Here is a 22,360-nt window from a genome sequence, read left to right on the forward strand (position 1 = left end):
TTTTTGTTTCCTTTCCCTGTTGTTCTTCCATTTCGTGTATCTTGGTCCATAGATGTTGATTGCAGCAGTTCTCTCTTACCTGTTATTATCCTGGATGAATCTTTCTGGCTGCTCTAGCCTGAGACAGGATAATGGCATTTAGTGAAGTACAGTCTTGCACCTGTAATAGCTGCTAAATGTAATATTGGTGCAAGAAGGTAAGAGTTTAACCTTTACTCCTGCCTCCATTTCCTGTTTCTAAATGGGGAAAAAAAAATCTGTTTGTGTCTCAGGCTGGCAAAGTTAGATTTACTAATATTTTAAATTAAGCTCTACATCACCTGATAGGAATCTGTATAGAGTCTGAACATTTGCATATTCCAGTGTTTTCAATATTGCATGTATGTTGTGCTACCCCGAATCCCACAGTCTTTCCATTAAAGTGTCATAGAATATAAATGCTAGTGCCATCTGTAAGTTAAAAAGGCAAAGTTTTCTATTTAACTGAATTGTGTAAGAAAATGAATAGTGTAATCTGAACAATATCCACTGGATTTTTTTTTTTTTTAAATCTTCAATTCAGTGTGAATTGAGGCTGTGCCAATATTTTTATTTCCCAGTTGCTACAGGCTATATTATTGACAGCACATAACAATATAATTCAAGTGGTTAGAGGCAAAGCTTGAAGAGTTTGCAGCTGGATAAGGGCACATATGGGAAGAAGCAGAGTATGATCTGAGATTGTGAGAGACATATGCTGGCTGTATATTTTTGTTGTTGTTGTTGAAGCAGATATTCCCAATAATCATGGAAAGAATAATCAGACTGCCTGGCTTTGAAACCTTGCCAGCCTTGGAGCCAAGTGTTATTAAATTTCTAGTTCTTGAAAGAGACTGCTTAGAAGTCAGTAAATGGGAATTTCACTAGGGACAAGTGTTTGAGATAGGGTAAATGGTGTTTACACAACAAAATTCCTTGGCAGTATTGCTAGCAGGAAGGCTTCCTGAAAACTTGTTGTCGTGGTTTAGCCCCAGCCAGCAACTAAGCACCACGCAGCCGCTCGCTCACTCCCCCTACCCCGATGGGATGGGGGAGAGAATTGGAGGAGTAAGAGTGAGAAACACTCCTGGGCTGAGATAAGAACAGTTTAATAATTGAAATAAAGTAAAATAGTAATGCTAATAGTAACAGTATAATAATGATAATAATAATAATGATACACGAAGCAAGTGATGCACAATGCAATTGCTCACCACCCGCCGACCGATACCCAGACAGTTCCCGAGCAGCGATCGCTGCTCCCCGGCCAACCCCCCCCAGTTTATATACTGAGCATGACGTCATATGGTATGGAATAGCCCTTTGGTCAGTTTGGATCAACTATTCTGGCTGTGCCCCCTCCCAGTTTCTTGTGCGCCTGGCAGAGCATGGGAAGCTGAAAAAGTCCTTGACTAGCATAAGCAGTACTCAGCAACAACTACAAACATCAGCCTGTTATCAACATTCTTCTCCTACTAAATCCAAAACACAGCACTATGCCTGCTACTAGGAAGAAAATTAACTCTATCCCAGCCGAAACCAGGACAGTATCCACCCCTTATTCTATACCATCTACGTCATGCACAGGCCCTCCCCTTTCCAATGTGTTCCAATTAATCACCACCCCTTTCCCTATCTTGATATACACACAGATATCATTCCCTTCGTCTATGGCCCATCCCTCTAAAATGTCCATTGAGTTCATTTAGCCCATGACTTTGGGTTCCATCTGTCATCACAGTCTTTCAGAGCAGGACAGGTGGTGTGCAGTGTTGGACTGTTGCATGCTGAAGTCAGTTCTCATTCCAACATGGTTTCATCAAAGTTCATTTTCCTTAGGCTGGGCAATTCTTACTGCAATACCATTGATGCGGCATATAGCAATCATAATATATAGTATTATATACTTAATATTAACCTACTATATTATTATATTAACATGCAGTTAAGAGATAACATATAGTTAAGAGATAACATACAGTATTATAAAGCAATTAATATTATACAATTCAGTTCATTGGCTATTTTCACCCAAAATCAAATTCCCTTGAGGTACACATTGGGCTTCCCCATCCTTTCGCATCACCCACCAAGTGCACCCAGGTCCTTGAGCAAAAGCAATCCCACGAATGGGTTTGCCTTTGCCAGAGGGGGAAGTAACCCAGACTGTCTTCCCCAGCATATTTTTCATGTGCACTACAGGAACTTTATCTCCTTCTACAGTACGTAAAAGTTTTGATTGGGCAGGGCCAGCTCGATTGGCAGATCCCCTGGTGTTGACTAACCAGGTGGCTTTTGCTAAATGCGTATCCCAATGTTTAAACGTCCCACCACCCATTGCTCTCAGGGTAGTCTTTAACAATCCATTGTATCGCTCAATTTTCCCGGAGGCTGGTGCATGGTAAGGGATGTGATACACCCACTCAATGCCGTGCTCTTTGGCCCAGGTGTCTATGAGGTTGTTTCGGAAATGAGTCCCGTTGTCTGACTCAATTCTTTCTGGGGTGCCATGTCGCCACAGGACTTGCTTTTCAAGGCCCAGGATGGTGTTCCGGGCGGTGGCATGGGGCACGGGATATGTTTCCAGCCATCCAGTGGTTGCTTCCACCATGGTGAGCACATAGCGCTTGCCCTGGCGGGTCTGTGGGAGCGTGATGTAATCAATCTGCCAGGCCTCCCCATATTTATATTTTAGCCATCGTTCACTATACCCAAGGGGCTTGAACTGCTTGGCTTGCTTGATTGCAGCGCATGTTTCACACTCATGAATAACCTGTGCAATACTGTCCATAGTTAAGTCCACCCCTCGATCACGAGCCCATTTATACGTTGCATCCCTTCCTTGATGGCCTGAGGCATCATGGGCCCACCGAGCTATAAATAATTCACCCTTATGTTGCCAGTCCAAATCCACCTGAGCCACTTCAATCTTAGCAGCCTGATCTACTTGCTGGTTGTTTTGATGTTCTTCAGTGGCCCGACTCTTAGGTACATGAGCATCTACATGACGAACTTTTACAACCAGGTTCTCTACCCGGGCAGCAATATCTTGCCACAATGCGGCAGCCCAGATTGGTTTGCCTCTGCGCTGCCAGTTGCTCTGCTTCCATTGCTGCAGCCACCCCCACAGGGCATTTGCCACCATCCATGAGTCAGTATAGAGATAAAGGACTGGCCACTTTTCTCTTTCAGCAATATCTAAAGCTAGCTGGATGGCTTTCACCTCTGCAAACTGACTCGACTCCCCTTCTCCTTCAGCAGTTTCTGCGACTTGTCGTATAGGACTCCATACAGCAGCTTTCCACCTCCGATGCTTTCCCACGAGATGACAGGACCCATCAGTGAACAGGGCATATTGCTTTTCATTTTCTGGCAATTTATTATACAGTGGGGCCTCTTCAGCACGTGTCACCTCCTCCTCTGGTGATATTCTAATGTTTTTTCCTTCTGGCCAGTCCATGATCACTTCCAAGATTCCTGGGCGACTGGGGTTTCCTATTCGAGCCCGTTGTGTGATCAATGCAACCCACTTACTCCATGTAGCATCAGTTGCATGATGTGTAGAGGGGACCCTCCCTTTGAACATCCAGCCCAACACCGGCAGTCAGGGTGCCAGCAGGAGCTGTGCTTCAGTACCAACCACTTCTGAAGCAGCTCGAACCCCTTCATATGCTGCCAGTATCTCTTTCTCAGTTGGAGTGTAGCGGGCTTCGGATCCTCTGTATCCCCGACTCCAAAACCCTAGGGGTCGACCTCGAGTCTCCCCTGGTGCTTTCTGCCAGAGGCTCCAGGTAGGGCCATTCTCCCCGGCTGCGGTGTAGAGCACATTTTTAATATCCTGCCCTGCGCGGACTGGCCCAAGGGCTACTGCATGAACTATCTCACGTTTAATTTGTTCAAAGGCTTGTTGTTGCTCAGGGCCCCATTTGAATTCGTTCTTCTTCCGGGTCACTTGATAGAGAGGGCTTACGATCTGGCTGTAATTTGGAATATGCATTCTCCAAAACCCCACAACGCCTAAGAAAGCTTGTGTTTCCTTTTTGCTATTTGGTGGGGACATAGCTGTTATTTTGTTGATCACATCCATTGGGATCTGACGACGTCCATCTTGCCATTTTATTCCTAAAAACTGGATCTCCTGTGCAGGCCCCTTGACCTTACTCTGTTTTATGGCAAAACCAGCCTTCAGAAGGATTTGGACTATTTTCTTTCCCTTCTCAAAAACTTCTTCTGCTGTATTGCCCCACACAATGATGTCATCAATGTACTGCAGATGTTCTGGAGCTTCACCCTGTTCCAGTGCTGTCTGGATCAGTCCATGGCAAATGGTGGGGCTGTGCTTCCACCCCTGGGGCAGTCGGTTCCAGGTGTACTGAACACCCCTCCAGGTAAAAGCAAACTGGGGTCTGCACTCTGCTGCCAAAGGGATGGAGAAAAATGCATTAGCAATATCAATTGTGGCATACCACTTAGCTGCCTTTGACTCCAGTTCATATTGAAGTTCTAGCATGTCTGGCACGGCAGCACTCAGCGGCGGTGTAACTTCGTTCAGGCCACGATAGTCCACTGTTAGTCTCCACTCCCCATTAGACTTTCGCACTGGCCATATGGGACTGTTAAAGGGTGAGCGAGTCTTGCTGATCACTCCCTGGCTCTCCAGTCGACGAATCAGGTTATGGATGGGAATCAGGGAGTCTCGGTTGGTGCGATATTGCCGCCTGTGCACAGTTGTGGTAGCAATCGGCACCTGTTGTTCCTCAACCTTCAGCAACCCTACAATTGAAGGGTCCTCTGAGAGACCGGGCAAGGTGGACAACTGTTTAATTTCCTCTGTCTCCAAAGCAGCTATACCAAAAGCCCACCGGTACCCTTTTGGGTCCTTGAAATACCCTCTCCTGAGGTAGTCTATGCCAAGGATGCACGGAGCATCTGGGCCAGTCACAATGGGGTGCTTTTGCCACTCATTCCCAGTTAGGCTCACTTCAGCTTCCAGTACAGTTAGCTGTTGGGATCCCCCTGTCACTCCAGAAATACAAATGGGTTCTGCCCCTCTATAGTTTGATGGCATTAGCGTGCACTGTGCACCAGTGTCCACTAGAGCCTTATACTCCTGTGGGTCTGACGTTCCAGGCCATCGAATCCACACAGTCCAGTAAACCCGGTTGTCCCTTTCCTCCACCTGGCTGGAGGCAGGGCCCCTCTAACACTGGTCACAGTATTCGTTGTTCACTTCCTGTAAATGTGAATCAAAAGTTCCCTGATCAAGGTCGGAAGTAAAATTAGCCCTCTTACTCTGTCTCGGGAACTGCTCACTGGAAACTGGAGCTGCAATTTTCCTGGGAGAACCGCCTTTTCTAATAGTTTTTCCTTGCAATTCACGCACCCGTGCCTCTAAGGTTGAGGTGGGTTTTCCATCCCACTTTCTCATGTCCTCTCCATAATCACGCAGGTAAAACCACAGGGTGCCCCGTGGTGTGTATCCTCTATATCCTCTCTCTTGAGCATAGGGGCGTTGACTCCTAATGGCTGAGACACTGGTCCGTGCAGGTGGGGAGTAGGACAGATCCTCTCTGAGTTGTTGGAACTCTTGGCATATTTTTTCAGACAGTTTTTCCACAGCCGAGACACAGGCCCGTAGGGAGGAAGAGAGCTTTTCTTCGTAGTCCCGGAGTTGTCTAGCCACTTCATCCACCGTTGGTGCCTCGTCGTCTTTCCAGGCTAGTATTGCCAACGAGTTAGAATACGATGCTGGTGCGCTCCGTACCACCTTCCGCCACATGGATTGTGTGCACCTGACTTCATCTGGGTCTTTGGTTAACCGCTCATCATTCAGGTCACTGTAAATCACCTCCAGCACGCCTAATTCCCTCAGGTACTGGATACCTTTCTCTACGGTGGTCCATTTGCTTGGGCGGTATAAAACATCCTCCTTGAAGGGATACCTTTCCTTCACGCTTGACAGAAGTCGCCTCCAGAGGCTGAGCGGTTTTGCCCCTTTTCCAATTGCTTTGTCAATGCCCCCTTCCCTGGAAAGGGATCCCAGCTGCTTGGCTTCCCTACCCTCTAAATCCAGGCTACTGGCCCCGTTATCCCAGCATCGGAGCAGCCAGGTGATGATGTGCTCGCCTGGATGACGACCAAAATCTTTTCGCATATCTCGCAGCTCACTCAGGGATAGGGATCGGGTGGTCACCATCTCATTTATGGGTTCTTCCTCCTCTGGTTCTCGTGATGGCCCTGGTTCATCTTCATCCCTTACTAAACGAACTGATTTCCTCGTGTATTTTTTCTTCTGTATAGGGGCAACTGATACCGGCGCAGGTTGGTTCTCTGGTTTAGCCACAGTGTCTGTCACTGGGGTTTGAGTAGCCGCAGTGCTCATGGCTGTGGCTGGAGTAGCCACAGTGCCTGGGGCAGGGGTTTGAGTAGCTGCAAGGCCTGTAGTGGGGGTTGGAGTAGCCGCAGGGCCTGTAGTGGGGGTTTGAGTAGCCACAGTGCTTGTTGTTTTGTCATCAGATCCAGAGACCTTCTCTTTCTTTTGAGGGTACTGATTAGCGTTGACCACGGCTCGATAGGCATGGGCCAGTCCCCAGCATGTTGCAATGATTTGTGTCTCTCTGGAGCTACCAGGGTGACAACATACTTCTTCCAAATACTTTACTAATTCTTCAGGATTCTGCACTTGTTCAGGGGTGAAGTTCCAAAACACTGGAGGTCCCCACTGCCCTAGGTACTTGCGCATACGATCCCACACACCCTGCCACTCATAACTATCCAGCCTTGGGGTAGATCTTTGGATGGTATTTTTAAACTGCTTACTGACCTTTATCAAAATGGAAACAACATTCCCAAGAATTATCAATAGAAGTATCTTAACTGCCCAGGGGTGTTCAAGATACAGGAAAGTTGTTGTAATGAAGGAGGAAACATCATAGAAGAAAGCAGCAAAGGTGCCATTCTGTATTTCCTCCACAACAAGCCTCTCAGAGTAAGAAGTATAATTGCTAACTCTCTCTATGAGGTAGTACCCGAAGTACAGTAGTGACTTCTGTATGAAACCCAAATACCAAAGAATGCTCAAGGTCAGGGCTTTGATAAGGAGCCTCCCAAGCAAAAGATCATGAATCACTGCAGAGCATAGCACACTACACAAACTGACAGCAAGCTTTAACGCGTGCTGCAAAAAAAAGAACATGGTGCAGATCAGAAGAACTAATATCGTGACCGGCAACTGTTAACAGACTCCTTAATACACTCTGATTAATCTGTTGTTATCTCGTGCCCCACGTTGGGCGCCAAAAAGGACTGTCGTGGTTTAGCCCCAGCCAGCAACTAAGCACCACGCAGCCGCTCGCTCACTCCCCCTACCCCGATGGGATGGGGGAGAGAATTGGAGGAGTAAGAGTGAGAAACACTCCTGGGCTGAGATAAGAACAGTTTAATAATTGAAATAAAGTAAAATAGTAATGCTAATAGTAACAGTATAATAATGATAATAATAATAATGATACACGAAGCAAGTGATGCACAATGCAATTGCTCACCACCCGCCGACCGATACCCAGACAGTTCCCGAGCAGCGATCGCTGCTCCCCGGCCAACCCCCCCCAGTTTATATACTGAGCATGACGTCATATGGTATGGAATAGCCCTTTGGTCAGTTTGGATCAACTATTCTGGCTGTGCCCCCTCCCAGTTTCTTGTGCGCCTGGCAGAGCATGGGAAGCTGAAAAAGTCCTTGACTAGCATAAGCAGTACTCAGCAACAACTACAAACATCAGCCTGTTATCAACATTCTTCTCCTACTAAATCCAAAACACAGCACTATGCCTGCTACTAGGAAGAAAATTAACTCTATCCCAGCCGAAACCAGGACACTTGTCAAGATAGCTCTCATCAAAGCTTTTTACAATTTTAAAAATCAGGTTTTAGGGGAGAGAAAATATGGGGAAAACTGAGAAAGTGTTTTGTATAGTAATTTTCCTCAGGAAAGGCGTGGTACCGATTGTCCCTGCGAAGCACAGTAGGAACACAAAAAGCCATGTTCACACAGCCGTTGTCATCCCTCTCTATCTTTCCTAGGGTAACAAAGTGCCAGCCTTAGTTAATGTCCCTGGTTTTGACTCCAGGGCACTCTCTTCCCTCTTACTCATGCTCTGGCTTCTGGACTGTCTTTCTTTATGGTACTGACAAATGAAGGATTTACATCAAAGAGAAGTAGTACTCTCAAAATACTGTTTTGCACTCTATCTGCAAATAATTGTTTTGTTGAGGTAAAAATGAGGATAAAGCTGCTTTTTTGTGCACCTTTCGTCTGTGGATTTCAAAGCACTTGGAAACATTCATGTGCATTAATTATCTCCATTTTACACCTGGACAAACTGAGTGTACGGTCTGTGGACAGATGTTCTCCTTTTCAGATACCTGCATGCCATTTGGAGGTAGTTACCTCAAACTGCTGCTGAAACTTACAGTCGCTTCACTGATAAAAAGTACCAGATGACTAAAGTCTGGTACCAACAAAAAGTACCTGCTGACTTTGCTAGAAGTTTTAAAAAGTCACCGAAGGTAGTTTGACCTTAACTGGTTTGACTTTGCTCCTGCCAACAGTTTTGTGGAAGCAGTGGTCTCCAGAAGAGAAATGTTAAAATGGAAGATGTTTAAACTCATGCGTTTTACCTTGTAGCTGGTGTGTGTGTGTGACTATCGGCGATGTTCAGCTGTCAGGTGGGATGGGAATCAACTCAGGGGAAAGACCCCAAGTCTCATTGTCTGTGCACAGGTCACCAAGTTACAGCGCAGGGAACTCAGCAGCAGCTCAGCTGACCAACCACTTGCCTCTATTTTAGAGTGAGCCAAATTATTCTTTGGATGCTCTCTCTGTTCATTGGACTGACTAGATCTCCACCAGCTGTAATAGGAGCTTAGGCACTTCTATATAGGGAAGTCTCAGTCTGCAAGCTGAATTCCTTCACTAATTCCTTCACTAATTTGTCATGGTGTATCAGTGTGTTTGCTTTTGTTCACAAGCTTGAGCCTGTATAGGCAGACTGTTTTATTTGTGGTCACACAGTAAATCTTTAGCAGAGTCAGGAAGAAGATCCCTTGACTCCTAGCCCTGTGTCCTGTCCACCAGATAATTCTGCTTCTCACAACATACTTAAGGGAAACAGCAAGTTTTAAAATTTCAAATTCTGTGCTAACTATAAGCATGCTAAATGTTTGTGTATTTCTGTGGTCAACTTTACCCATAGGGATTGTTTCAAAAGCCCATAGGGATTTCTAAACATGGAGGGCTTGCAAGCACATTTTGTTGCTTTTATTTAATTTCTTGGTGAAAAATTGGCCAACGTGATTGAGTTCTATGGAAGTGTATTCTGGTGTTGTAGTAGTTTTAGCAGTGAGATTTCTGTTGCCCACAAAATGCAGACCTCATTTATGTAGCTCTTTGGGGTCATTTACTTTGTTTGGTAAAGTAGTCCATGAGAAAGGGAGGCCCTCTCGTGCCAGGCACTATGCATGTTAGATTGCCTCCCCCATTTCTGTTTCTTCCCAAAACAGCTAGTTTCCGCAGAGGTGTGTCAATCAGTGTCTGATTCAGTTCTGCTAAAGTTAGTGGCACCTAGGCAATGAACTAATACCACTGTGGAAGTGAGTCTTGGTCTCATTTGTAGTCGAGATCCATGAAACTTCTGAGCTGCCAAAGCAGAACAAGGTCTGCTTATAGCATTGGGTCCCTGGGAAGAGCTGCTTGCAAATTCTATGTACTTGCAGCTAGATGATCATAACATTGGCAATATTGAAGCTATTTCCTATGGAGAATACAGAAAAGCAAGAAGAAATGCTGTAAATGCCATGTTGACCTTACTGTGTTTCTTGATTAGATTAAATCAGAAAACCTTTTACTTAGAGATCTTATTGCAAGTTGAAAGTCTGTTGATTTTGTCTGTCCGTTAGAGTTGGCGTGATTGTTCCGTAGCACTTGCCATCCCTACCGATGGTCAGACATTCTCCTTCTCTGCGCTTTGCCTCCACTAGAGTGAGACTGCTGAAATGGCCTTGCAGCAGGTATTGAGGAAGCTGCTGTCCCACTTGGGGCTCTCAACTTTGCTGCTATTTCCACTGTCCTAAGAGGGGATGGCTTTTTGTGGTGGTTCTTTGATTGGTCTTGTTGTGCAGTCTTGCTATACACTTGTTAAACCTTCCTGAAAAGATTTAATTTTAGTTCCCTGCTCCATATCTTTTACACAACAAGTATTTTCCCCTCCTGTCCCTAGCCAATATAAGACTTAGCCCTATGGGATGCTTAGTCCAATAATGAGTTGTAGTTTTAAGGCCAAATGTGTGGTTTCTGCAGCAAGGTATTTTTAAATGAGGCAGGCCTGAGAAACTGCTAAGAACTGTAATTGTTTTTGACGGAGAAGAAATGACAGAAAGGGGACACTATGGAACTTATTTTCTTGAGCAGGGTATTTTTTCAGGAACCCAGGGGTTTAAGAAGAGCTGTGCATGATAGCAAAACATCTTTGGTGTGGTAAAGTGGTTTTTATTTTAAATGAATGCTGTTGTACACTAAACTTTGGAAATGGATTAGCAAAGAAAACAGGATCACTGGAGCTTAAAGCAGCTCTGCATTTGGACGGCTTCCCCATTAATAGCATTTACCTACAGAAGAAGTCAGTGATGTATGTGGGTATCTTAACCCTTCTTGCGTAAGGTGATTTGAATGGGGGCAAAAGTCTTACCCGACGTGACAGTTGCCACTGCTGCTGAATATTAAGAATTGCTTCTTGGTGTGTTTTTTAAAAAACGACTCGTCTCTAGAAATGGTGAGTTTATGTGTAATCTGAGTGCTAATTCTTTCTTCAGTCTTCATACAAGAAACTTCTGCTAAAGAAATCATGAGGCCCTGAGCTGTGTAACGTGCATGTACGTTATTTAATTTCCCAAGCACAGAGCTCAGTTGTACCATCCATGTCTAGTAGTCTGGGGTGAAAATGGTAATTGTCACTCAAGTCCAATTGCTCGGCCATCGTGCTTTATGTCTGAACGTGCTGCAGCGTGCAGAGTTCAGTATTAATGTTATCAAACTTGTTTAGAAAATACTTCTTTTCAAATTTGGTGTTGTGTTGAGCCAAGTGATTCAGCATAGTTTGAATGTTTCCTCCCCTGGGTGAGTTTTAGGTAAATTTAAATTTCAGTGTGATCCCCTCAGATGAGGGCTACCCTCAGTTTGAACGGGCCTTTGATTTATAGACACTCCCATGCCAGTAATATCTGTCCTCTCTCTAATGTGAATTGAGGTTGAGCTCCAGAGGACAAGTAGAAATTTCCTGCTTCCAGGTTTTCTAGTTGGTTTTCTTCCTAATCTGTCATTTTTTGGAGTTTGTTTCCTGTAATAGAGAGGTGCTCTGTCGGCATGGGAGACTTTAGGGAGAGGTTTGGCTGCCCGCTGGAGCTGCTGGCGTATCTGCTGGAAACGGTAGAATTACAGCCGCTGCGGTGGAGCTTCTGGGGGGAGGTTTGTGGTGGTGTCAGCGATGCAGTTTCAAATGCATGTGTACTCTGTAATTGTGGAATAAAAATGACAAAGGGAGAGGAGGGCCTGCTAATTACTAATAGTACTGTCTAATAGTACTGTAAGTTACTGTGTGCGCAGAGATCCTAAAAGGTAATTTTCTATCTTTTTTTTTTTTTTTTTTTTCCTTTGGAATCTTTCTGTCAAACATACTCCTTATAAATATAAGCCCAGACTTTTGATCTGAATCTAAACTATCAGTATCATTTGAAAGCAGTTTTGTTTTCTGCATTTCTTGGAGGTATAGCTGTTGTTTAAACTGTGGTTTCTGAGTACATCTTCTAGCTTCACTGTCTGACAATAACAGGACCCAAGGAAAAAAACAGGGGAAAGTATGTTTTAAGTGCTTAAATTTGGAGCCTTACAATACTTTTGAATGTGAGACTTAACATCTTGCTCTCTCTTAACTGTTACTTCCCTGATTTGTAGAAGGCTACAAATACCACATACCCCAATGTGTTAACGTGTTTTAAATAAAGCACTGACATGGCTGGCAGCATGTTTCAGCATTTGTCTGATCTCTTCCCTAAATAATGTCTGTCTCGGAAGCACTGTGAGGATAAATTAATATGGTAGAGGATGAAGTAGGTCACTAAAAGTGTGGGATTTTAGTTACATGGGTAAGTAGGTACCTGTATCATATTCTTATAAGGAATTTGATAGGGGAATTTGAGGACTTTTTAGTCTGTTTTCCAAAGAAATGAGGCTTATGCTTCTTTTTTTAACTTCCTGTCAAATATGGTCAAAATATATGTAGGAAGCCAGATTTCGTTAGTTCCGTTGCTCACAGAATAACTTGTGGGGCATTTAGAGTCTGAGCTGAAACTTGTCTTATTTTAGATTCATGGATACTCTTGCATAAACTGGGATCAGCAGTGGTAAACACTTAGGATGGCCATAAGGAACAAGGCGTATCGTTCAAGCCTTTCCTTCGTGTTTCGTGAATACCACTATGTATTTGAATTTCAGAGAGAGGGTTTAACCGGAAGAATGATTCAGAGTTTGTCCATTGGTCTCTTCCAAGAGCAGCTCTACTCTGTGAAGAGATGATACTTGGAGTGAGATCTGGCTCATTTCTGTTTCCCCTGTAATCCTTTACATGCTTACTGTTCATGCAAAGTCAGGTCCTATGCTGTTTTTCTGTGGCTTTGAGCTTACAGATTCATCGCCTCTGCTCAAGACAGGTTTTTGGTCTCACATTGACGCCAGTTACTGGAATTGTATGCTACTGTTTGATATGAATTCTGACTTGTCCCCAAAGGCATCTAGATTTTCTATTTTATAAACCAATCCTAAGTTCCATTAACTGTTTCCTTACTGAGGTCTCTTGCACCTAAGAGCTATTTCACCGTGTGTACTTTGCAGAATATCGTTCAAGCGCCTATATTATGCAAGTATTTAAGTTAATCATCCTCTTCATCTTTCCTAGCCAGATTCTTAAACTGGTCATTGCAGAAGACTGGATGTTTTTATGGCTGCTCTGCCTGGTGTCATGGAGCCAAAGCTAAAAGTACTAATTCAAGCATAAAAAGATGCAGTAATTTTTTTCTTTTTCTTTTGCAGTGCAATTTTCCAGAGAACCAGGATGGCTAGAAGGCACGCTAAATGGCAAGAGAGGACTTATTCCACAAAATTATGTTCAGTTTTTATAGCTTTGTGCATTGAACGCCAAGAAGGTGTACATGGTATCCATGGATTTTTGTTATAGTCACTTCTCACTACTTTTGTGACTGCTTTTAATCAACGAAGAGCCTGACTATGGGTTGAAGATCCTAATCTGTATAAAGACATTAAGTGTTGCCAAATATGAATTACAAAAAAAGATTCTTTAAGGGTTGGAATGGGTGGGGGGGACAAGAAAGGGGGAATGGAGGGATAGGTTAATTTTTTAATAGGGTGCTTTTTTCAATTGTAAAGAGCAGTAGTGGTATGTTTGTTTGCACGGCAACTAGTATTTTAAGTCAAACATTTGGTTGATCTGTGACTCAGCTATCAGTTGAAGAAGGTTTTTATAAGCTTAGTGTCCTGGAGATTATGCATCAATAACTAGCATTTTTAACAGAATATTGTTTGGGTTTGGAAAATACTGTTGGATAAAAAAGCTACCATGCTGACAATTAAATTATATTTCCAAGTGGAATAGGCAGTATGGAACAGACACCAGTAAGTAAAATAATGGGTGTCAGGACATGACATTTTTCAAATGTCTTCAAAGAACACATTGGTTTATGTTGTGTGTATGATTTCATTTATTTTATAAAGATAAGACACATGAACTTTTATTACAGGCTCCTATATGTCATGGTTCCTTTGCTACTCAAAAATATCACTGTAAATGAAATAAAATGTTATTTGCTATTTGACCTAAGTCGTTCCTATGTTGGAGAGTATTTTGCTCTGGTTCTGTAAGTTATGACGTGAAATAATTATTGGCAGCTGTACGCAGTCAGCCTCAAGCAGGCTCCAAAATGGATGAGGAACTTTCCTGACTTAAAATAGGCAACTCCGCAAGCTCAAGCCAAAAGGAAAAGAGAATCTCTGGCTATGATCCTTGTACATCCTGGGGGCATCTCGCATTTTATCTGTTGTCTGTCTGTCTAGCTCCTTCTTGAGCTTCCCTTTCTTCCTCCTCTGTAATTGTCAGTTGTAAGGTCTTAATGATACTTCAGAGTATGAGAATCCTCAAGTAGCTGCCTCCTAATTTGTAGGACTCTCTGAGTTGTAAGAGAGTTATCTGTGATCACAGAAAAAGCTTCCAGAAATCTTGTGGTGTATAAATCTGTGCCTTGTGATTAAAAAAAAAGTTACATGCAGTTTCTCATTAATCTTTGTATTTTACTCTCCTTCAAGAAAGACCCTCTGGGAGGCAGTGGAGAGGATGCAGGAAAATGTGACGGGATGACATGCTAATGCAGGCTCACTTATTTGTTAAATTGGACTCTGTGGATTTTGAGTCATTTACTGCAGATATACTTAGCTTGCAAGTTTTTGTAACTAATGATGTGATTAGTAAACCAGTTAATGGTTAATGCTGCCTTACGGTTGGGATGGCTTTTTTCCCCCCTTAACTCCATACCGTTATTTTGTTCCTTTGCCCAGACTGTATAGGCCATTGGAGTACGCACAAATCACTTCCAGATGGAGCAATGGTGGGCCAAGTCAGTACAGCTCTCCAGCACTAAACCTCATAGCTTGGAGAAGTTTCATTTGGTGTATTCTCGTGGTATTTGAGCAGCGACTCTCTGCCATACAGCTTTTTGGCAATTCTTGTCTTGGCATGGTGGCTAAGTGACCCAAGCACTGAAGATGACTTTTGGACTTCTGTGTAGGAGATCAAGTTCTTCAATTTGCTCCTTAACTCAGTATTAAGGAAATAGTTGCACCAGTACATACAGCAACAGATTGCAGGTTTCCTTACTCAGATTTGTTCATGTGGCAAAAGCGCTGTTCTGGCTGGGTATCGCGTTGCCTGGGCTCTATCAACTCATTTGTGGCCTTAAGAGTCATTCTGGAGGCAGGATGGTGTTTGTGTGGCCCGACTGAGTTTTCATGGCTACCAGTTCCTGGAAAATGTTGAAAGAGGAGCGAGAATGTAGATCTTTGGTATTAGCCTGGTAGGCGTGGCAGCTAAGTATGCTGGCTCATCAGATAGCGAAGCTGTGATAACTTGAAGCTTACAAGCTTTGTAAGTCCCTTCCATTTGTTTTGTTGTTGTTTTAAACGTGCAGTGCGTGTTTGATCTTGTTCTGGCTGCCGTCTTCCAAAATTCTCAATGTATTTCTCAGCTCTAGCTCTGTGGTTTGGGTTAGGGTTCCCCCCCCCCCCCCCCCCCCCTTTTAACTGAGGTGGTTAAAAAGGCAGATTATACAGAGAAGGAATAAAAGACATAGTGTCTCTTCCACCCAGTTCTGTGACCCTATTTGCCTTTAGGTGAGATGGTTTGAGACTCCTGTTACTTCTGGAGCCACGCAGAACCCAAAGAAGAAGAAAACTTTTCTACTGAGAAGTAAGTGATACACTGAACAGAGGTAATACTAATCCAAACTTTCTCACGTCCTAGACGTTGTCTGAAGGCAGTGGTGTGAGCTGAGCCAGATCAGATCTGGCTTTCAGGCTAACCACACTGCCTCTTAGGAATTTAGTTGTGGTAACTGCTACCCACTGTATGGGTTTCCACATCAGCCCAGTCATACTAATGCTGAGTACAGACTTGCACAGCCGAGTAGCCATGGCAGATCTCATTCGTCATCCTCAACTGCTGAACAGCACTGTAAATGATGCCCTCATATTGACTGTTTGGAAGTAGAGATTAAAGGATGATAAAAATTAAAAATTTTATAAAGCCAGGCCCCTTTTCCATCCTTTGGGCATGCCTCTTGTCTGTCTTTTCCATGGCTTGGTAGATTTGGGAAGAGCAGAGTAATGCACTGCTAACTTGAGGCAGGAAGGAGGACAAGGAATCAGTTGTGGAGAAAGCTGGTCAAAGGAAGCTTTTTTGGTCTGGCAGCAGGAGTGGTCCTTCTCCATGGGTCTGGCCTGACTCTGTCATCACAGGAACTGCTCTCGTGTCACAGCTGTGGGTACAGGTTCAGCTTAATCCTGAGGTTGGGTTCCCCCTCCCTTGCTATGCGCTGGTCACTGTGCGTGGGGGGCGTGTACTTACAGTTTTCAAAAGCTGAGACTCCTGGTACTGAATGCATGACACAGGCTGAAAATTAGAGAGGATGACTTTGAGGGGGAAGGGGAAAAAAAAAAAATTGTGCTTTTTATGCAAAATGACATTTGCCTTGCCATCACTGTGGGGCCTGAGATTGAGTCCCTCAGCCTGGGGATTAACGTCAAATGGGTGTTTGTTTGCTGAATAGTTAATGGAAAAGCTGAGACTCCTGACTAGCTGGGATCGGTAGGAATTTACGGTCTGTGTTAGTCACTGGACAGGGCGCAGCTCTGCGCCTTGGCCGGGCAGCATTTTCACTCTGCGGGGTGAAAAACCCTGGGGTTTTTGGGCTGCTGAATGTTGTTAATCATTGTCCCAGCTGATCTTCATGGCAGGTTTCATTCTGATGCTCAGTCCTTCATCAGGAGTGAAAGAAAAAAATCTCATTGCCTGATTTTATCTGCCTTGTAATGAAAGTAAGTGTTCCTGCTACGTTGCTCACAGCTTTTGGTAGCTGAGCCTCTGTAATTGTATCACAGAAAAGGCTTGGGAAGAAACTTGCCTTTCTCAGTGCTCTGGTCCTTGTTCTCTTTCTCTTAACCCATTTCACAATTCTTACCTGGTTTGCAATTTAAAGAGAAAAGTTGCTGAGAGAGGGCTGATGTAGGCTGTAAATGGACCAGTGCTAAACATGGCTTAACTGGAAGTCTTCACTGGAGTTTCACCTTTTAAGCTGAATGTGCCTTGGACATCTTTTTCTACATCAGAGTTCAACAGTGTGTCCTCATCTGTGCTTGCAGTAACCACAGGTAAACAGCAAATAAACTTCATCCCATCAACATCTACAATTAAAGCATTCTTTTAGAAACCTTATGGCATGGCATGTTTTACCTAGCAAAAATCTTTGAAATGAAAGGGCATTTTTCACTCCTTTCTACCTTAGTAATATTGTACTCATCATAAACTCCCAGTCTCTGTAGATACCTGAAGGAAAGGCAGTGTCCCAGCTTGAGGTCAGAATACAAGTTTCATTATGTTTTTAAGTAGCGATAGCGTTTTCTTATTTCTAGAACAGCATATGACAGATACATCTGCTTGTAAACATATGGGAAATTTTTCTTAACACTGCTGATCCTCTGACAATTCAGCAAACAGAAGGCAGGTGCAAGGATTTTTGGCAATAAAAAGTTTGTGTAACTTGTTATTGAAAAACCAAAATGCAATTAAATGGTGGTCTTGCACCAAAGACCTTTGCGCAGAACTTAGTGGTGAATTTTTGAGATTAATAGTGCGCAGAACAAACCAGGATAGCAAGAGTTTTATTTCCCTTTCTATCTTACTATAACTGGAAAAGACCTGACCCTGAGAAGGCAGTTTGGTTTAGTCACTGGGGAAACCTTGTGTATTTAAAACAGTGAGCCCCTATTTCCATGAGAGGAATTCTAACTTTGGTCAATGGGTACAGCAGCTCTAGGTTAACTGAAACGGGGAGCCAGACTTGTCTGGCTATTGCAGGTTGCTGGGTTTGTTTCTTTGAGAGTGGGATGTAGCTTGTGCATGTAGCGATGTCAGCACGGCCCTTGGCAAGCACAGTTATCCAGGTTAAGTGCACCAAATTCCTCACGGTTGGGCATTCCTCATTCTACAGCGTGAGTAGCAGCTCTCTGGCTGAAGCCCTCGTATGTGCTGCATCATCCAGATTAACAGAGCTTGATGAAACCAAATGTCTAGATGTAGGAAGAAAGATGTTACATTACCTTGTTAGTTACTTTATGGTACTTAACATCGTTTCTAGATGAGCAGAAGCTTGTCTCTAAGGATATCACTGCCCCAGCACCTATCTGAGATTAAAATGCAAGAAATACTTGCAATCAAACCAGTTTAATTCATGTATATTTGTACAATTTGTATAAAAAAAGGAAAAAAAAATAGGTACTTGCAGACATTAACATAAAGACCAAACAATATTTTCTATTTATTTAAAAAGCTTTAAACATACAGAAGCAAACCCCTAATTATAAATGCATCATTATGCATAGATTTTACTGTTTACACCATACTGCTGGCTGCTTTTATTTTTCATCCAGGAATCTATTTAAACTCCAAGAATTCTTAAACATTCCTCTGAGCTTCCTGGCCTCAGAACTGCTGTCTATCTTATCAAGTCATTGACCTCCAGCTGAAAACATTGCTCTAAAAAAAGAAAAAGTCAAATCTTTAATAAACAATTAAAAGTGCATTAACTGTAGAATTGTTTAATTTCATAAATGTTTAAACAAGTCAGTGAAAAACACCACCCTGTGAATTAGCTTTTTGCATTATTGATTGTAAAGTATCTTTTTAATAAGATTTTGATATTGCAAACTTTAGTCTTTTCTATTTTATTGTGCGCAACTGTTCAGTCGCACGATGTGTAGTATTCCTGAAATACCCACCGCAGTACATTAACACTATTTTACATTTTTTACTGTGTATACAATGCTCTTGCTGTATATCCCCGTTCCTTCTTACAACAAAATAATTTAGCTCAATGAACAGAAGCCCACTTCTAAAAGGTGTTTTAGTTTGTCTTGTATTTTGCAGGAGACAAATGCCTATTTCATTCTAAACAAATTCAAAAGAACATAACTTCCCAGTAGCTAAAAACTAGGGCTGTTGGTTTTGGGTTGGTTTTTTTTTTTTTTTTTTTTTCTGTACACAGGTTTAGATAAAAAAAGTGATGGCTATTCTGCTTAAGTGTCCTTGATAAGAGAATACTGCCTCTTACAACATCTATATCCAATTGTATCTATTACTTCAATGCTCTCTAGCAAAAAAATAATAATCAATGAATGGTTTCATAAACAACAGGTGATTAAAGTAAAGGATTTATTATAATCTGCTTACAGTTGTTTGCAAAGACAGACATACGTTTTTGCATAAAGATATAAATTGCTTTTTAAAACTAATTTAGTGTGTTTAATTATATGAAGTTTCTGTGAGTTATGAATTGTACCAAACCAAGATTAAAAGTAATAAGGTACAAAAATAGGAGCAAACAGACAACAATTTGGACTGGGACAGGCATTTAACAGTGAAGTGTAGAATATGGCTTTGCTATTTTAATCAAGCAAAGTTACTCTGAGACAGAAAAGGAGGCAGTAACTTTGTTAATATAAAAAGCTGCTGCAGACTGTATTCTCCCAGAACCTGGCTTTGAAGTTTTCTACTTTAGACATTAAAAAAAAGGTAAATGAGAAGATGGATGTATGACTGTGTCTTTACTGTAAACAACCAGTCTGCATGCTGTGTATCTCATGTTGGAAGTTTGGCTTTCATATTGCTGTGCAGGTCAGTATTTAAAGATCTGCCTATGAATTAGACTTCCAAAATGCAAATAATATATGTATGTATATATTTATATATAAAAAAACCTCTCTGAATACAGTCTTTACAGATTACCCTTTGCATAAGGCAGGTGTCATTTAAAAAGACAAGTAGTGCCGACTGTCTTCAGGGCACCAAAGCGCACCTCAAAATTTGGACTCGGAAAGGGTGTAGAATTCGTAATTTGACCACCATTGAAAAGAAATGCTACATTCTGACCAGCCAAGGGACAAACTGGAGCTCAGAAATACCAGTGGCACCCAGAGAGAACGCTATAGATTAGGACTCTGAAAAACTATTCTGTTTAAACATGAGCATATGGTAGCAACAGTTGAGCCTCAGAAAAGTTCACCTGTCCTCTATTCTACTCCAAAATTTTGTATTTGCTTATAAATCGTGAAATAGTGAAAATCACCTCAAAAATTTTTTTCTTTGCAGTCTTACTCTAGAGAAAACATTTTTGAGACAAAATCAGACCAACTGAGTTGAACTTGTAGTGTGAACATTTGTCTTCTCAGATGTATTCTGATTATTACAAAAATGCTTACAAAACTACATACGGTTTTAGCTTATCACTAAAAATTCTACTCAGCTAATCTGCCCGTATCAGTACCTTACCGGCCCTCTCACCAGTACAAATCTGTTCAGTATACTTACTGTAATGATCTGCATGTTCCCTTCATCATAATCAGAAATCGCTCTCCCCCATCTGAAATAATAATCTGACCTTTTAAGATGTTTTCTGAATCCAGTATTCAAAGGAAAAACAAACAATCTGGGAAACCTTAACAAAAAAAGAAAAATCATTCAACATCTTATTCGCCCCTGTTCCCCTGAGAGAGAAAGGGAACAGAGGGCAAGAACTCACTATGTCATTAAGCTGGCAAAAGCTTTGGAGAGACCGTAATTTGTCTTGTTAAATGAAACCTTCGTAAAGTGGCAAACACAACATAGTGTAGTTTCCAACAGAAATATGAAGCAGGACTTCTAAGATGTGCTCAAGTCACATACGCTTGCAAGCGAGACAAAAGGGAGAAAAATATAGAGGGGAAAATCGAAAGGCTTAAATACAACCAAAAAGGTTAAGTGTGGTTATTTACAACAGATACCGTAGGATGGTAAATTAGATATGATGCTAAAAAAGGCACAGCTTTCCCTTTCTTAAATACACTGTAAACGGTTCATTATGCATGCAGAACATTTCACTTTACAAAAAAATTACCTTGTTTGTTTAGACAAAGATAGTACTTAAATAGTCTCCAGCAAAATAGAGTTCTTTCAAAAATACTTTCCCATTCATCCTATTAACCATTAAAGATTTTTTTTTTGTCTCATTTACAAAAGTTCCTTACACCTTGTTTCAGGTCCTTCACAATTTATACATACAGCAATGTACAGTACAGCAAAAGACTGCAAAAAATTATTTGTAAAGCCAGCACAATAGATACCATAAATTGATACCAGGGCATTTGTTTTCACATCTTATCCTTTTTAATTAAATAGTAAATGGACACTTAACACAGTGTGTATCATCTATGATGGGATAACATGGGATAACAAATGCCACAGGTGGGGATAACAGAGTATTCCACACCAAATGTTCTGTTATTACTTTACACGTTAGGGTTTGTGTGTGTGTGTGTGTGTGTGTATATATGTGTGTATATATATAGTTTTTGTTTGTTTTTTACAAGAAAAGAATATTAATGCCCCATATTGACTTTACGTTTTATGTGCAAACCAAGGGTAAGCTTTAAAAAGTTCTCATTAGTTCTTGAACCCTTTTAAAACAAGCAAACAATACCAGAAACTACATGGCATATTTAAAACTCCATCTGTTAAAATATCAAAATCAAAGAGTTATTGACTAGATATGGCTTTTCATCCAGAGGAACAGGAACATTTTCTAAGTGTTTTAGGGTTATGGGATAATTTCCAAACATTTAGGTCTTGCCAAATCCAAGTCAACTGCTTTCCATTCCCCAAACCCTTCATATGATTTTAGACTATTCAGAGACTGCTGAACAAGTGTAAATAGCATGTTTAAAATATGGTTTCTTGGGTCCTTCATGGGTGTGGAATAACACAGGGAAACTTAAGGCAAAGTTCTTCCATTTAAGACATTTTCTATCACTTCCTGTGAAAGTACAGGGGCTTGGCATTCCCAGATTCCACCTTTGGTAGCTGGTCACTGATGATTTCCACCAGCATGGCTGGAAACTCGACTTTCAGTGCCTGAGACTCTCGGAAGGTGTAGAAACAGAATTCCAATAAGTCACTAACAAGCTGAAATACAGAAAGAAACACTTTTTTAGGAAAAACACAGAGAATTTCACATGCAAACAACAGCTTATTGATAATGGATTATTACAAAGAAATGGCAGTCCATTTGCAGGGGTTAAAAAGCAAACGAACGAACTCAAATCCCAAAGTCCTACTGAACTTGTTCAAAGCCCGCTAACTAGGGAAAACCAAGATACCACAGATTTGATTTTTCAGCGTAACTGCACTTTTCATTTCACTAACAGGCAACTGGCCACCGTGAAAACTGTAGGTACTCGATGTCTATGAAAATAAAGCCGCCTGCCCAGAGAGAGATCAGCCATAAACTATTGTATCTCGAAATTTCAGCTGGACGCATGTTCGTTAAATCAGATTATTTGGTTAATTTCAGTGCACTCTCCAGGGGCCAGAACCTACGCCTGCCAGAGCAGCTGATGTTTTTAGCTCAACAACTTGAA

General features: G+C 42.1%; 2 protein-coding genes across 7 annotated transcripts in view; one reads left to right on the forward strand and one right to left on the reverse strand.

Moving 5' to 3' along the window:
- ARHGAP10 (Rho GTPase activating protein 10) overlaps positions 1–13,429 on the forward strand; it is a 160,324-nt gene extending 146,895 nt beyond the window's left edge. For all 5 annotated transcript variants that reach the window (XM_075709175.1, XM_075709180.1, XM_075709176.1 and 2 more), the window contains one exon: positions 13,160–13,429. In XM_075709175.1, coding sequence (XP_075565290.1) covers positions 13,160–13,248 — 89 coding nt within the window. In that variant the 3' untranslated portion in view covers positions 13,249–13,429. The remainder of the gene's footprint in view (positions 1–13,159) is intronic.
- A 6,920-nt stretch (positions 13,430–20,349) lies between these two features.
- Positions 20,350–22,360, reverse strand: part of NR3C2 (nuclear receptor subfamily 3 group C member 2) — a 208,602-nt gene continuing 206,591 nt past the window's right edge. The window contains exons 8-9 of one of the 2 annotated variants that reach the window (XM_075708790.1): positions 21,795–21,905; positions 20,350–20,403 (exon numbers count right to left, since the gene is read on the reverse strand). In XM_075708790.1, coding sequence (XP_075564905.1) covers positions 20,350–20,403; positions 21,795–21,905 — 165 coding nt within the window. Of the gene's footprint in view, positions 20,404–21,749; positions 21,906–22,360 lie in introns of those variants that run through there. The other variant, XM_075708791.1, reaches the window with a different exon arrangement.

This window comes from Pelecanus crispus, chromosome 4, assembly GCF_030463565.1.
Source record: "Pelecanus crispus isolate bPelCri1 chromosome 4, bPelCri1.pri, whole genome shotgun sequence".
In the NCBI taxonomy this organism is placed as follows: domain Eukaryota; kingdom Metazoa; phylum Chordata; class Aves; order Pelecaniformes; family Pelecanidae; genus Pelecanus; species Pelecanus crispus.